At 46.9% G+C, this 13,829-nt stretch overlaps 1 protein-coding gene across 2 annotated transcripts; it reads right to left on the bottom strand.

Moving 5' to 3' along the window:
• Positions 1-1,940: 1,940 nt before the first annotated feature.
• On the bottom strand, positions 1,941-13,649 carry emsy (EMSY transcriptional repressor, BRCA2 interacting). 2 transcript variants are annotated; one of them, XM_064350124.1, is made up of 20 exons: positions 13,440-13,649; positions 11,849-11,990; positions 11,463-11,562; positions 11,246-11,320; positions 10,912-11,087; positions 10,636-10,794; positions 10,015-10,274; positions 9,523-9,751; positions 9,227-9,427; positions 8,729-8,878; positions 8,368-8,541; positions 8,107-8,243; positions 7,833-8,009; positions 7,144-7,348; positions 6,802-6,966; positions 5,915-6,070; positions 5,596-5,786; positions 4,542-5,126; positions 3,600-4,019; positions 1,941-3,219 (listed from the first exon to the last, which is right to left on the bottom strand). In XM_064350124.1, exons 2-20 carry the CDS (start codon positions 11,952-11,954, stop codon positions 3,022-3,024), a joined length of 3,864 nt encoding a protein of 1,287 aa, XP_064206194.1. In that variant the 5' UTR covers positions 11,955-11,990; positions 13,440-13,649; the 3' UTR covers positions 1,941-3,021. The 2 variants fall into 2 exon arrangements, with proteins under 2 accessions (XP_064206194.1, XP_064206193.1); XM_064350123.1 differs by having other exon boundaries at positions 11,849-11,993; positions 13,440-13,648.
• Between the last annotated feature and the right edge of the window lie 180 nt (positions 13,650-13,829).

Raw genomic sequence — 13,829 nt, 5'->3', positions numbered from 1 at the left:
TGCACTAGCCACTGTACTGCTTATTTTGCATGCTTGTTTTGTGCAATGCATCATCCAAGCAGTACCTAATGTGAAGTGGATATTTATTATCATGGCAGTTATGTTAATATTATTAAAATGGAGATTTTGTTACATTTTCCACTACTGATAAAATTACACAGTTCCTTTACGAAAGGTTTAATATTTAGGTTCTCTCGGGAGAACTTCCAAAAAAACTTTAGTTCACTGCTGATCGTGATCTGAAATAAATTCTGAAAGAAAGATGGAAAATGGATATTGAGTTATCACTGAGTTATGTAGCACAACTGAATTACAAAACTGTGCATTTGGACAGGCCCATTTTCATGGGGGCATAGTCATCCATGGGGCTGGGCAATGCTATGGTGACTGCTGCTTGCTGTAGAGTACTGCAATGTTTCAGGGCCAACTCACTTATTTCACAATGCCCAAGAGAAAAATTATAAACCATTATGCTCAAAGATATAGTGAAATACAATTACAACATTTTACATTTTAGTGGGATTTACTTCGGAATTGTAATACAACTTTGTTTATGTCCCTACACTGAACCCCTAGTTGGCTATACTAGGCTCATGAGCAGGGATGTTGTTTTGTATAATGAATGTTTGTTGTGCTCCATTAGTACGTTCGCACATAGTCACAGCCAAACTTGCGATAGCTTCCCAAATAAAAGTGATAGCTTTCATTTACAGTATTTAAAAATAACATATTGGTAACCTTTTCATGGCTCAAGTCCAATTTTATAGCGACAGAGGTAAATTATTCACGTTGATGGATTGCTATTGCTTAACTACAAAGGTAAAAACGTGTCATCGGATCAATTTCTTATTGATTTTGATCTCACACACTGATCTCAGTGACTGATCAGGAGAAGCACTGTATGTATAGTATGTACACGCAGTGCTTCTACTTCACACAATGTTTAAAAAAGAAAACAGAAATGGGTTCATTAGTTGAGCATGCTTCACATCAGTCAACAACAGATAAAAAGTTCATTCTCGTCATCAGACATTTAGCCATTGTGTTTGTTTTGTCATTTGTTCCACTGAACCTTGTGGCCTCAATCTTACCGAGTTCTCCAGTGCAAGTACTTAGGCAAAGTCCTTAACTAACCTTGTTGTGAAGACCAGATATGACGGGCTGCCAGTCTGTGCTGAGCTGCAGAGGGATGCGTGCGCCTGTCCCAGTGGAGAGACATTCATACGCTGTAACGCTGGGAAGCGGGTTGCCAGTCTGTGCTGAGCTCCTTCAGAGACGACACCAGTGGGAGCCCCACTGCAGGAGACTGGCAACATGAGCTATTTGTGCAGAATATGGCTGTTGGCATAGAAAGGTTGATATTGAGGCTTATATGGAGATTGGGCAATCATATGACTGACAACAAACTTAAAAGTCATTAAGTTTAACCTACACTTACACATACAAAGAAGTTTGATATGAAAGCCTCGAAACATAAACATCGAACATAAATCGAAACGGGTCTCCTAATGTGTTGATTAGAGACAATGTGATGTCAACATTAAGTTTGGAGGTTGTTTTCATCCTACAATATCTTGCAATTAACCAGACCCATGACGAGACTGCACAATCATGTTGCGCACTCATATCATTCTAAACAAAAAATGCCTAATTAACCAAAAATGGGGTTCTCAAATGGCTTAGCTAGTGATGGTGAGTATCAAAAGAATAGGATAGCTGCAGGTTCACATCTTGGCTGTGTCACTAACTCCCTGGGAGAGAGTCCAATGGGAGGGGGTGGGGGGTTCAAGAACCAGGACTACATCAGTGTAGACTGTTTTCCCTTATTTGTGTAAAACCCAACTCCTAGTTACCAGCAACATTCAGGGAGTTTTTCCCCATCCCTTGCAACTCACATGGATGTATTTCTGGATATGAACAAAAAATTATGTACTCAAGAGTTCCATAGAAAAGTTTATACATTTAAGAAATTCTAAACATTACACCAAGAGTGAACACAAAACTGTACTGAATAAAGTTCTTTCTTGTTTTTGCAAGTTACAAAAAAAAGTACTCAGTTTTGAGTTTCCTTATTTTTTCAAAGTGCGAAAGCTTGAAGGATTAATTAACTACCTGCACTTCTGCTCAGATTCTTTTTCTACGGCACTAAATGTTTTAAGACCAGGATGACCCGCGAGGATGAGATTTCAGTTATGTCATCAGAACATGGGCAAGTGATTTACTTTCAGTTTCCTGCACCCTTGACCTCTATGTTACTCAGGAAGCTGATGCTGTAAAGATGCAAGTCTATCAGCAAAATTCTACACAGGATATGCCACAAACTTCATGTAATATGCAGCAAAATCAATTTTGCCAGCATGGTCATTTTACCAAATATATCCAGTAATTCACACAGACATAGATCATGTGTCAATATACCCATCATCAAAAATTCCTTGATATCCTATACTTGACTTAAGCAGAAGTTTTTTTCAGATCAAACGTTTCCACCCAATATCACGGTTTAAGTTCTTTTTACAGTTTGGATATTACCTTATTACAAAAATTTTACAAAAAAATGAAAAGCCACTGCAATCTTTCTTTCTCTGGAACACTGCAGTTTTCTCCCAAAATGCATAACGGACACAAAATTAATCTGATGTTTACAAAGCTTTTCTTTAATTTCTTTTGTCTTTCTTCTGTTTAACGGACGCCTTTCATTTCATTAGGCAGCAAGGTCACTCCTCATTAAGAGTTCGCTTTGGTCTCTGTTCATTTAGCTTCCCTTTTAGGCCTTTTCCATTTCTTTTAAATATTTCAGCTTATTTCTGCTTCTTCCTTTGAAATGCAGGCATCGACGGGACCATCAAACTTCATCTGAGGTCTTACTCAGACATCTTCATAACAGACGTTTCGGTTAAATGACATTTAAAAGACGCGCACAAACGAACAAACAAAGACCTTTCGTACATTATTATACAGCAACACTCTCTCAAGGCAGCTGCTGCCTCTCAGTTAGCTCCGCCCCCAGCGGACGATGGGTCACTGCGATTGGTCAGCGCAGCCCTCCATGGGGCTGACGGCCGCCCCTTCGTCATTGCTGCTGTCCACTTCCTGCTCCATCACGCTCTCCTCATCCAGCCGCTGGCTGGTGTAGTCGGTTATCTCCAGGAAGCCGCTGGGCTCCACCACCACGTTTGATTGGCTGGAGTCCGGCATGATTGAGTACTGCGGGATAACCTGGATGGGAGAACAGGGAAGGTGAACATGCAGGTGTACACCTTTTATGGTACTGAAGACAGTTTACAGTGTATTGCACTGTACTATTTTTGAATTGTGCGACTACGAGGGACTAAACACACACATGTACAACAAAGAGTAGCTTTATCCCCTGCAATTTAAAGAACATACACTTATTTCTAGGTTAAAAAAAAGTCTTATTTCGTGTACAAGCAGTCTATAGTTATTAAAACCTAAAGTCACTATTAAGAAGGGCCACACTCAGAGTTAATGAAGTGTGCTCAATGAATGGAATCTGAAATGAGTTTTTTTTAAAAGAAGAGAGAAAAGCAGAAGGGTCGCTGCAGCGGGAAGCTGAGCTCGGCCGACGGCGGCTCTACCTGTATGATGTCCACGTCTTTGCCCTTCTGGGCCGCCAGGCCCTGGATGCGGGCGAACTGGCCGTGCGGCTTGGCGTGGGCGTGGGCGTGGCCGGGGTGGTGGAGGGCGGAGCCGGAGCTGCTGATCAGCTGGGCGGACGCCAGGCCCGGAGAGCCGGCCACGCCCTTGCTGAAGGGGCTGCAGTCGCTGGAGGAGTCCACCACCATGGGCTCGGCCCCGGGGTCGATCTCCGCCTCCATCATGGAGATCTTCAGGATGTCCGACACCGAGGACTTCTCCGTGGACTGCCCGGGCCCCGTGCTGGACTCGGGCAGCAGCTTGGCCACCGCCTCCCCGCTGCTGGACACCGGGGGCGACTGGTGACTCCCGAAGGTGATCTTGGTCACGGTGGCGCCTTGGGTGATTATGGGCTGCTGCACCTGGTCAGAGTGGAACAGATGTTCGCTACAGGAAGAGCTCTAAAACAAGGCTGCCCAAGTCTGTTCCTGAAGACCTACCATCCTGTAGGCTTTCACTCTGACCCTAACAAAGCTAATTCAACAGATAGAAATCTCATTGAGCCGCTACTTAGTAAATTTGCAAATTAGGGTTAAAATGAAAACATACAGGAGAGTAGATCTCCAGGAACAGGGTTGGGCAAGCCTGCTCCAAAATTTAAATCAGATGCAAAGACCTCTGCTTGCCGCCAAAAAATCAAAAGAAACCAATAATAATAACAACCGAAAATGACATCAGCAAGCAGTGAAAAACAATGGAATGCTTAACTTGAACGGATAGCCTGTTTTGTAAATTCTACAACCATAGCAGCTAGCTGGGAGGAGCAAGGCTAATGCGGCCCACCGCTGCTTTAGAAGCTGGTACGTTCCCGGGGAGGACAGCTGGATAAAGTACGCAGCGTTTGGCTGGATAAAGCCGGACGAAGCCGCGGAAGGCAAACCCACCTGGCTGAGAGGAGGCTTGTCGGAGCCCACGGGGTGGTGGGCTTGCAGGGGCGGGGGCTGGGACAGCTGGGTGTGGAAGGGCCGGTTGTGGGAGGTGGGCGCCTGCTGCAGCTTGGGCAGCTGCGGGGTGTGCGGGGGCTTCACGGCCATCACCTGCACCACGGCCTGGGGCCCCGCCCCGGGGGCGGGCTTCTCCTTGGGCGCCCCGTGGTGCTGCGGCGGCGGCGGCGGCGGCAGCGGCTGCTGCGGCTGGGCCACCGGTCGGACCTGCGGCGACTGCGGCTCCGCCGGGGGGGGCTTTTTGGAGGAGGAGGAGGAGGAGGGCGGCGGGGCGGGGGCGGGTGCGGGCGCGGGCGCGGGCTTGCTCGGCGACGGCTGGGTGGAGTGGGCCGCGTGGCGGACCTGCTCCGGCGGGGCGGGGGCCGCTTTCGGCTGCTGCGGGGGCGGGGGAGGGGGAGGGGCGGCCGGCTGGGACGAGCGGTAGAACAGGCCCGTCTGAGGGTCCAGCGTGTCCCCCTCCAGCTCCCCCTCCTCCACCGCCGGCTCCTCAGGCGGCTTGCTCTGCAGCACCTGGCTGACCGCAGCCTGACACAGACAGACAGAACCTGCGTGTTAAACCTGGGATACAAACAATACTGACCGGTCCGTTTTAGATATGAACAGCATTCCTGAAATCTGACTGGATACCACAAACAAACTGACATACGAAAACTCTGATAAACCCAACATTGTTTGAGCAAATGCATTCATGAACGATTTACCATCAAATTTGTTCGGCTTACGTTTCATAAATGAGGCCCATTGATTATAAGGTTGACCTTAAAATCTGCATCACCTGCCAAATAACAAATTTTCTCGAAGAAAACAAACTTAAAGAAAATTACACTGAACAATGTGGAATGTCCAGGATGGATACAAGCAGAGGCAAAATAAGGTAAGAATAGATAATCAACAATAACAGTAATCCACTGCCAATATAAGAGGCCCAGCAGGCCCTGTCCAGGGTCTACAAGCAGCAGAGCCGCATGCTGTAGGACACGTTGGTCCCGCTCACCTGCTGCAGGACTCGAGTGACCATGACCGCGGGGGACGGCGCGGCGGGGGGCTTGGGCGCCGCGGGGGCGGGGGCGGGGGCGGGGCCCGGGGCATGGGAGGCGGCCCCGTGCTGCTGGCCGGAGGACGGGGCCGGCTCGGCCCCTCCGCTCGCCGCCCCAGGGAAGGCGCCGGCGGCCTTGCCGGATTTACCTGGAGGGACAGGGGCAGGCCTCGCGTCACCACAGAGCCGTGATGTCATCGCGCGCGGAGGAACACGCAAAATGCAAATGCTGATGCTACTGGCGCCAGGACGGGTGAGAGGCGGTTAGGAAACAGACCGGCGGCGGCGTACTCCGCGCCCGGGTCGGGCTCCGGCGCTGCCAGGCTCGGGGACTCCGGGGACTGCTTCTTCTCTTGTGCCATCTGGATGGGCACCGCCATCTGGCTCAGGTCAATGGTGTGCTGTCTAGGCTTGGACTCCGCCTTCTCTTTCACTGCAAGGAGGAGACACATCAGCACAACGACACTGTCGCCGGCGCCATCTTGGCACCTTCTTCGCTGGTGACCACCTCTCCCAGATGACTGGATTACGTATTTAAAGTTTAACGCACCCTACTGCTGGTGCGGGGAAATTATTGGAGAGTTGTTAAAGGGAAAAGAAGCTTTACCTTCAAGATAATGGCACAGGGGCAGGTGGATGGTTTGTGCCACTAAATACCGAATTCCAGTGCAGATACCCATCCAGCTGTATAGTGTCAAACCCTGTGTCAGAGCCAATTATGGCCAGAAGCCCCGATACCAGGGCATAAATGGCTGCAGCGTTTGCCAGGGACTCAGGGTCTCAATGCGACCGTCTATGATTAGCACAAGAGTGATTCTTCTGATTCACTGTCTGCCCATCTGCTTGCACCAGACTGTCAGCTATAGGACAGGTGAGCATACACACCCCTCTGTAATGTGTGTGTGCGTCTGTCCCATAAACTGTATAAAAATAGGTCTGTCCTCTACTGAACTGGTGAGGCATATTTGTGACATTCTGAAGCAGGAGAGGAGAAATGTATTTTGAGATAAGAAAACTGTGAAAACATAAAAACATATGAAAACATAAATAAAGCCAAGGAGTTCTCAGGTTTTTTGCCGAGTGTGATTTCTAAATGGCAGGGTTGAAATCTGTTGTCATAACGGTGATGTGACAGCATAAATAACACCCCCAGGCACAACCAACCTGTTGTCTGCTGCAGCTCCAGCAGGGCTTTGATGGTAGAGGTAGCAGACTGGGACTCCCCCGACACATCTTGGTAAATGATCGTCGGGCTGGCCTCCACCGACACCTCGTGCTCAGTCCACTCCTGCCCTCTAGAGGTTATAACGTGCACTACAGGCTGAGAATCTTTGGGAAAAAATAAAAGCACATTTTGCATTACACAAATTTGGCCAAACCTTGCTGACATTCATATAATTGTGAATTCCTCAGGATTGGGATGAATTACATTCACGCAAGTCAACTAAACATCTAATCCCTGGCATTACCACATAACACAGAACAAGCACAGAATGCACCAAGTACCATGTGAGCTGTGCGAGGACTCTGCAGGAGGGGAGCTGCCCTCAGTGTAAGGCTGTGTATCGTCTTTCAGCGCCCCCTCCTGGGTGGAGGCTGGGACTACCTCTGCAACGCGGGAGACCTGCTGCAGGGTCTCGCTCACCAGCTGCCTGGTCTGCTCGCTCACCACCGTGGTCTGGAAAGCCATCGGCTTGGGCTTGATGAGAACCTGGGAACACAGCAGGGCAAATGAATCCAAAGGCAATAACACCTCGTGATCAAACTGTCTGGAAACAACAACTGAGAAATTATTTATACCTTTTCCATCCTCCACACAATTTGACTAAATTCAATTGACTGGCATATAAATCTGACATTCTTCCAAACCTGACTGTAATTTTATATCTAAAAATATAAGTGTAACAAACAGGAACAGGACAAGATGGGAGTAAGCCCATGATAAGGCAGAGATGCATTCATGAAAATGCATCTAATAACTTAAAGTTCTTTTTCAAGCTATATCAATAAACATTTATTTCATCGTGTTTCTTGCTAAAAGTTCAACATGGCTGTGTCCACTATATGCTGTATTACGAGGCAGAAAGGTAAATTCTGCAGCATTTTGTTGTCAGAATGTCATCATAAGTACATATAAAGGAATATTCTTCTTTCTGTTGATCTAACACGGTGATAGCGGCGCTCTGAGTTCTGACCTGGGTTTTACCCTGCTGTCCGTACACTATCTTAGTCGGAATGATCTTGGTAGTGGTGGTGGGCTGTGCCCCGGAACCCATGCCCTTGGGCTGCGTGACTATCATCTTCGTGATTGGCCGAGAGGCCGTGATGATGGCCGGCTTCGCTCCGGGCACAGCCTGCAGAGTCTTCTCCCCCTGCAGAGGTTATCGACACAGTCATTTACGGTTCACGACAGGACATATCGATGAGTCCCGATAACTGCGTGGTTTGGGATAAGGGACAAATACTCACCCCTGCGTTTAGCAACGTGGTGACGACGTTCTTCCCGGGCAGCCCCTGAATGGTGGTCCCTTTCCCGGTGGTCTTCTGCACCACAATCACGTTGGGCTTGGACGTCATGGGGATAGTGGTTATCTTAGTCGTTGTTCCTGAGGTAGAAAAATAGAGTGTAAAATTTAAAAATGAAACTTCACCGCTTCGCATGTTGAGAACAACCGCACAGCAAAAAGCAGCAGGCGACGAAGAGAGAGAGAGATGCTTCCTTGTTCTCACCGGACACGATGTTGCTGCTGATGATTTTGCCGCCGAGCGTTGCCAGGGACTTCGGGACCACGGTGATGATGCTGCCGCTGGTCGTCTTGACGTAGGTGGCGCCGCCCGGCGAGGCGGCCATTCGGGCTCCGATGGTGGGGCTCACGGTGGGTCTGGAGTAGGTGGCCTGAGTACCTGCGCGAGAGTGCCAAACCATCAATGGCTAAGGTGGCAAAAGGACAAGCCTGGCCTGAGCTTTTTTATCAATCATTCTTAAGTTCCAGCACCAATCGAAACAGGAAATTATCTTCCGTTCTGACTCGTCTTCCTGGTCTCCTCTTGACAGCGAACTCGACCGCATTAGCACGCAGAGCGTACGCACCTGTGGGCGTGGACACCAGCTTCGTGGTCATGATGGCCCCGTTGCTACTGACGACCATGATGGGCGAGGTGCTGCTGCTGGGCAGGGCGGCGGAGGAGGGCTTCGGGAGGATTTTACTGGGCTGCATCTGCTGAGTGATGATCTTCACTCCTGCGCAGGGAGAATCACCAGCTCAGGTCAGCTCATTTGCAAAGTCGCACATCACAGACCAAAATGCAGAGTGATCAGATTGGGGAACTATTTAATGAAAAACAAACCACAAATAAGAAAAAAATGAACTACAAAATGAAAGACATTAATTTGCCTGCACTCACACATAAGTACCTAAAGTACGTACGCAGGATAGATTTCTTTATTGCTTGTTCAAGGTTGTAAAGGAAACCAAAAAAAAATTAACTGAAAGAATTAGTACGTCCAACAAAGTCTTAGCTCGTAAGACTACCATGCGAATGGTAAGTAAAAGCAGTCACCCCCCTCAGCCCCCCAGTGAATCCTCACCTGACTCCTGCTTGATCTGGATGGTGGGCTTGCTGCCAGGTGGGGTAGTGGAGGTCTGGGCAGTGTTGTGGGAGGAAGTAATAGGGGAACCCTGCTGGTGCTGCTTCGGGAACTGAGCCAAAATCTGGGTCGGAGAGCCCACCATTGTCTTCGGAGAGGGCAGTCTGGCGGATGCTACTTTGACTGCTGCAGAGGAGGCACCTGATTGGGCGACAGCGTTCGTTCCTGTGAGCCGAATCGTTTGCTAGCGCACGGCAACATGACAGGAGCGGTGCAGGAGAGGGGGGCCTACTTACCCTGTGCTATGGTGGACATGACCACCGAAGGCGTGGAGGAGACCATTGTGGTCACAGCGACCGTAGCGGGGGCAGACGAGGGGGTGGAGCTGGCCGGGATGACCACAGTCTGCTTCTGGCTGGAGGAAGTCAGCATGGAGGTGGACACGAGCTTGGCCGCATAGTTGTGCGACTTGGAGAGGATGTTGGGCACAAAGTTGGAGCTCGGAGAAGTTGTCACAATAATCACCTGGCAAAACATATATGCTAATAAGCATACAATGCTTATACATACAAATACACACAACACAATTAATGACTGTCAAAAATTACCATGACCATGAAGTCTTGAAGACAAAGTGCCAGCACTGTGGACTAATGTACAAGCCAAAAAGAAAAATGTACCATTTTACAATTCAGCAACTTTGTACGAAGTAAAAATGATTATATACAGACAGCTAATACGTGTGTCCATCGCCCAGAGTATAAGTAGCAGTGGTTGAAGGCGTTTACCTTCTGCGTAGTGGTGTTGGTGGTCTGCGTGGTGGGCTTGGTAAAGGTGATCTTCACGGGGGACATGTGGGGCGGCAGGGAGTTGGCGATGCTCTGCATGATGTTGCTCATCTTGGGGCTGCCGCTGACGGGCACGGTGATGGTCTTGGAAATGGGCGGAGTCACTTTGGGCACCTCCTTCAGCACCACGGGAGACGAGCTGGAGGAGTTGGTGCGCCGCCGCTTCCGCGGCTTCTCGTCCTCGTCGGAGCAGCTCACGCCTGCGGAGAGGAAGGCCAAAGGACGTCTGACCCCTTACGCAAATCAACGAGCGGGAAGCGGGCGTGTCTGGGACAATGTTAGATCTGTGAAGCGTGTGGACACCGAGGGAATATAATCAGTACGTTTGTAGAGAGCTCTACATGACTTTTCCGGAAAGCAAATGCCCCTGCTTGATAAACGTGTAAAATAATTAAAAGCAAACACAGCTTCTGGATCTGCTGATTATACGGTTTGTCATCTAATGGAGCATTAAAGCATGAAATTGACAGTGAGGGAGCTGTGAATATCAAATAAATGACTCTTCAAACCATCCCGACAGAAGAGTTTTCAGAAGAGTGCTGACTGCGCGACAGAACTCACTTTTGACGTAGACTGTGCTTCCACTGGGCAAGACAACCACGTTGGAGGCGGGGCTAGCCGGCCGGGGAGATTTGACGGCGGCTGCCGCTACGCTCCCGCTGGGGGCCGTGGCACTCGTCGGCGTGGAGGTTGTGCTTGTGTAGGAGTAGCAAACAACCACTGCAAACGGGAGACAAATCACAGCCTTTATTGATACTGTTGCTTTTTCTTCCCTCCTCCTCATTGGTTCTTTCCAAAAATCAATACAAACAGCACATTCGTCAGCACTGGGCCTACCTTCCTTATTGCCGGTCTCAGCAGGTAGCAGGAGGGAGGCGTTCTGATGGGCTGTTGCACTGGCCACGGCATTTGCAGTTACGGTGAACGCCGTCTGTGGGACTAACCTTGGCATCAGTGGGACTAACCTACGCCCCTCGATAGACCATTCTGAGGAGCTGTTTGGCCCAGACATGCTGAATGTGGCACACAAAACACAGTTATTAACTTATGAATAAAACATTTAAAATATATAAATATTTGCCAGTTCAGATCAAACAAAAAATCCTCTACCAGTAAATATATCAATGACCAATGCTGCAACAAGGCAGAGGCGCTCATTCTTTTTGCTTACTGATACGCGATGGTGGTCAAGCGTTCATCGTTAACCGCCCTGCGGACCTCTGCGCGATGGCGCTCAGTTGAGATGCTGAAGAAACATTTTCAGCCTCTTAAGCATTTAAATGTTACAACGAAAAAACCCAAACTGTGCATGCATGATGAACACAGAGACCGTATCAAAAAATGACTGTATTTGCACGCTATTATAACCCGAACAGAGGCGTATATACCTAAGGACTTTAGTGAGTTCTCCTAGCAGATCTTTCTTGTCCTTTGTGAGGTCTCCTTGGGCTCGAAGGGCACTGATGACCCCAGCATATGCCTCCAGCTCTGGAAAAAAAAAGGACAAACAGAACATCAAAACTACTAGTCTTTCTCATGGCATGACACAATTCCATAACAGAATAGCCTCACACATGACAAATGTGTCCATTCCCTACTGACCTGTTAATACTAATTTGTACATACCTCTGCATAATCTCATTTTACAATTATTTAGATATGAAAGTGTACCAAGTGTTTCTGAAGTAACCCATCATTGTAAATGACAAATTTCAAGTGTATCTAATGGTATCTCTCTTCACCCACCACAAGGCGCAGATCACCAAGCTCTTACCGAGTTTGCGAAGTATCCTCTTACACTCATCCCTGCCGAGGTCCAGCAGGGTGGGCCAGACCACGGGCATGGTGCCGGCCAGCTGCGGCTTCTCCTGCTGGATCATGAACTACACAGAAAATTGCAGGCGAGGTGGGTGAGTCTGCTGGAAGGAAAAATATCACAATGAAACCTCCAACAAGCATGTTCATACAACAAGAATAATAAACCTATTTTAAGAACATATTTCAACTGGACAAATATGATTATTGAAACGCCGATGTATCAGCTGCCATACAAAATGACCTCACAGAAGAATAGGAGTGATTATTATAAGAGAAACTTGCATTTTTTTCTCAAGGACTAAAGTTGAAAATTTGGAACGAAACTTCATACATTTGTTTAACACCTCAATTCCGGCATTAAGTAAGAGAGTTTAGAAACAAACAAAAAATGGCTTCACTTCATATTTTCGCTAAGCATTTTCCATTTCTTGTACAATCAATCTTGTACGTACACAAAGAAAAACAAAAAGCACAAGAAAATTTTCACTATGTTGTGTGGATGTTAAGTACACGTATATTATCTGTTTTATTACTCGTTTTGTTTAATTATAAACTACTAAATAGCTCGTCAGCAAAAGAAAACCGTCACTGTGACAGAAATTTTATTAATAGAAAATTATAATTAGATATTAGCTAGAAATGCTTATCGTTATTATTATATACAGCGAACATGTTAGAGCATTCGTCATATTTAAACTAATGTTAGCAATTTCATTAACTGGTAAAGATACTACTTAACGAATTGACGTTACCACAAAGTTTACAGTGTAGCATATCGTTCGCTAGCTAACTTAGTACCTTCTGTGATACAGCTTGCTCTACTGAAAGATAAATAGTAGCTAGGCAGATCAACAAATTTGCAACTGCAAGCTGTAATTTTGTTCATTTGCCCTAGTCCTGGCCAACATTCTGTGCAGACTACACATCTAATTTCCCAGCGTCAACCAGTTCAACAGCTAACGTTAGCCACTTCTCCACGAATGCTATATACTACACCGAGCTAGCAGCAAGACAGCTCAGTAGCAATGTCCCTTGTTATAACATTACTAGTGTAAACACCAAGCTAATTTGTTACTTAGACTAGCCAAAACAGTTGGATTTACCGTTCATACCGAAGCTAACGCTATTTTCCATACTAGCTGGGTAACCAAATAACAGCAAATGCGTGATGGGAATTTTTTATTGGTGGCTAATAACAGTATAGTTAAGTAACTAGACATAGACTAGTACGGTTCAAGGCACTTCGACAGAAATATTGTCTGGGAAAAAAAACCAAAACAAATCCCGCATCCAAGGTTAGCATGCTAACTAGCGTTAGCCAATTTCTTCTTATTTGACTAGCTAGTTAGCATAAGATAGTCTGATAACATGCAAACTAAACTGCATTTCGCAGACTAATGAAGTCAGTCAGTTAACGTTAACTACCAAGATGAATTTCTCGTATTTGGAAATTATGTCAAAGCAATAAGCAACCCAGCTCGCTAAATTGCAACCATCGATTAAAAAGCTACACTAACAGGCTAGCTTTACAGAAAATATTTAGCTACCATTCAGTGCGGAGAACAAAAGCAATGTCGTGATAATAATCCCGATTGACAGGCTCCTGTGTTGATTACATGTTATTACTGCAGCTAATCACTTTCTTCAAACAGTATATGTCTAGCTTGTACTATTATTGAAATTCCACTCCAGCCCCTTCATAGTCCTTCAATTCCACCATTATTAATCGACGCCAAAGAACTAGGGCCTCTCACGGAAGTGCCTGGTTATAGCCTTAAAAATAACAACCGCTGTAGAAAGGACGTCCGTATTTTAAATTACAGTTTACAAATGCGTATTCCGAGTTATATCAAAGAGCCAATGTATTATTTATTAATTTATTATATGTACAAAAATGCATAATTAAAAAGAAAAATCTAAAAAGGCAATACGTTTAG

The sequence above is a fragment of the Anguilla rostrata genome, chromosome 9 (assembly GCF_018555375.3).
Source record: "Anguilla rostrata isolate EN2019 chromosome 9, ASM1855537v3, whole genome shotgun sequence".
Taxonomy (NCBI): domain Eukaryota; kingdom Metazoa; phylum Chordata; class Actinopteri; order Anguilliformes; family Anguillidae; genus Anguilla; species Anguilla rostrata.
Note: the sequence above shows the minus strand (reverse complement) of the source record. Positions and strands in the feature narration are given on the sequence as shown.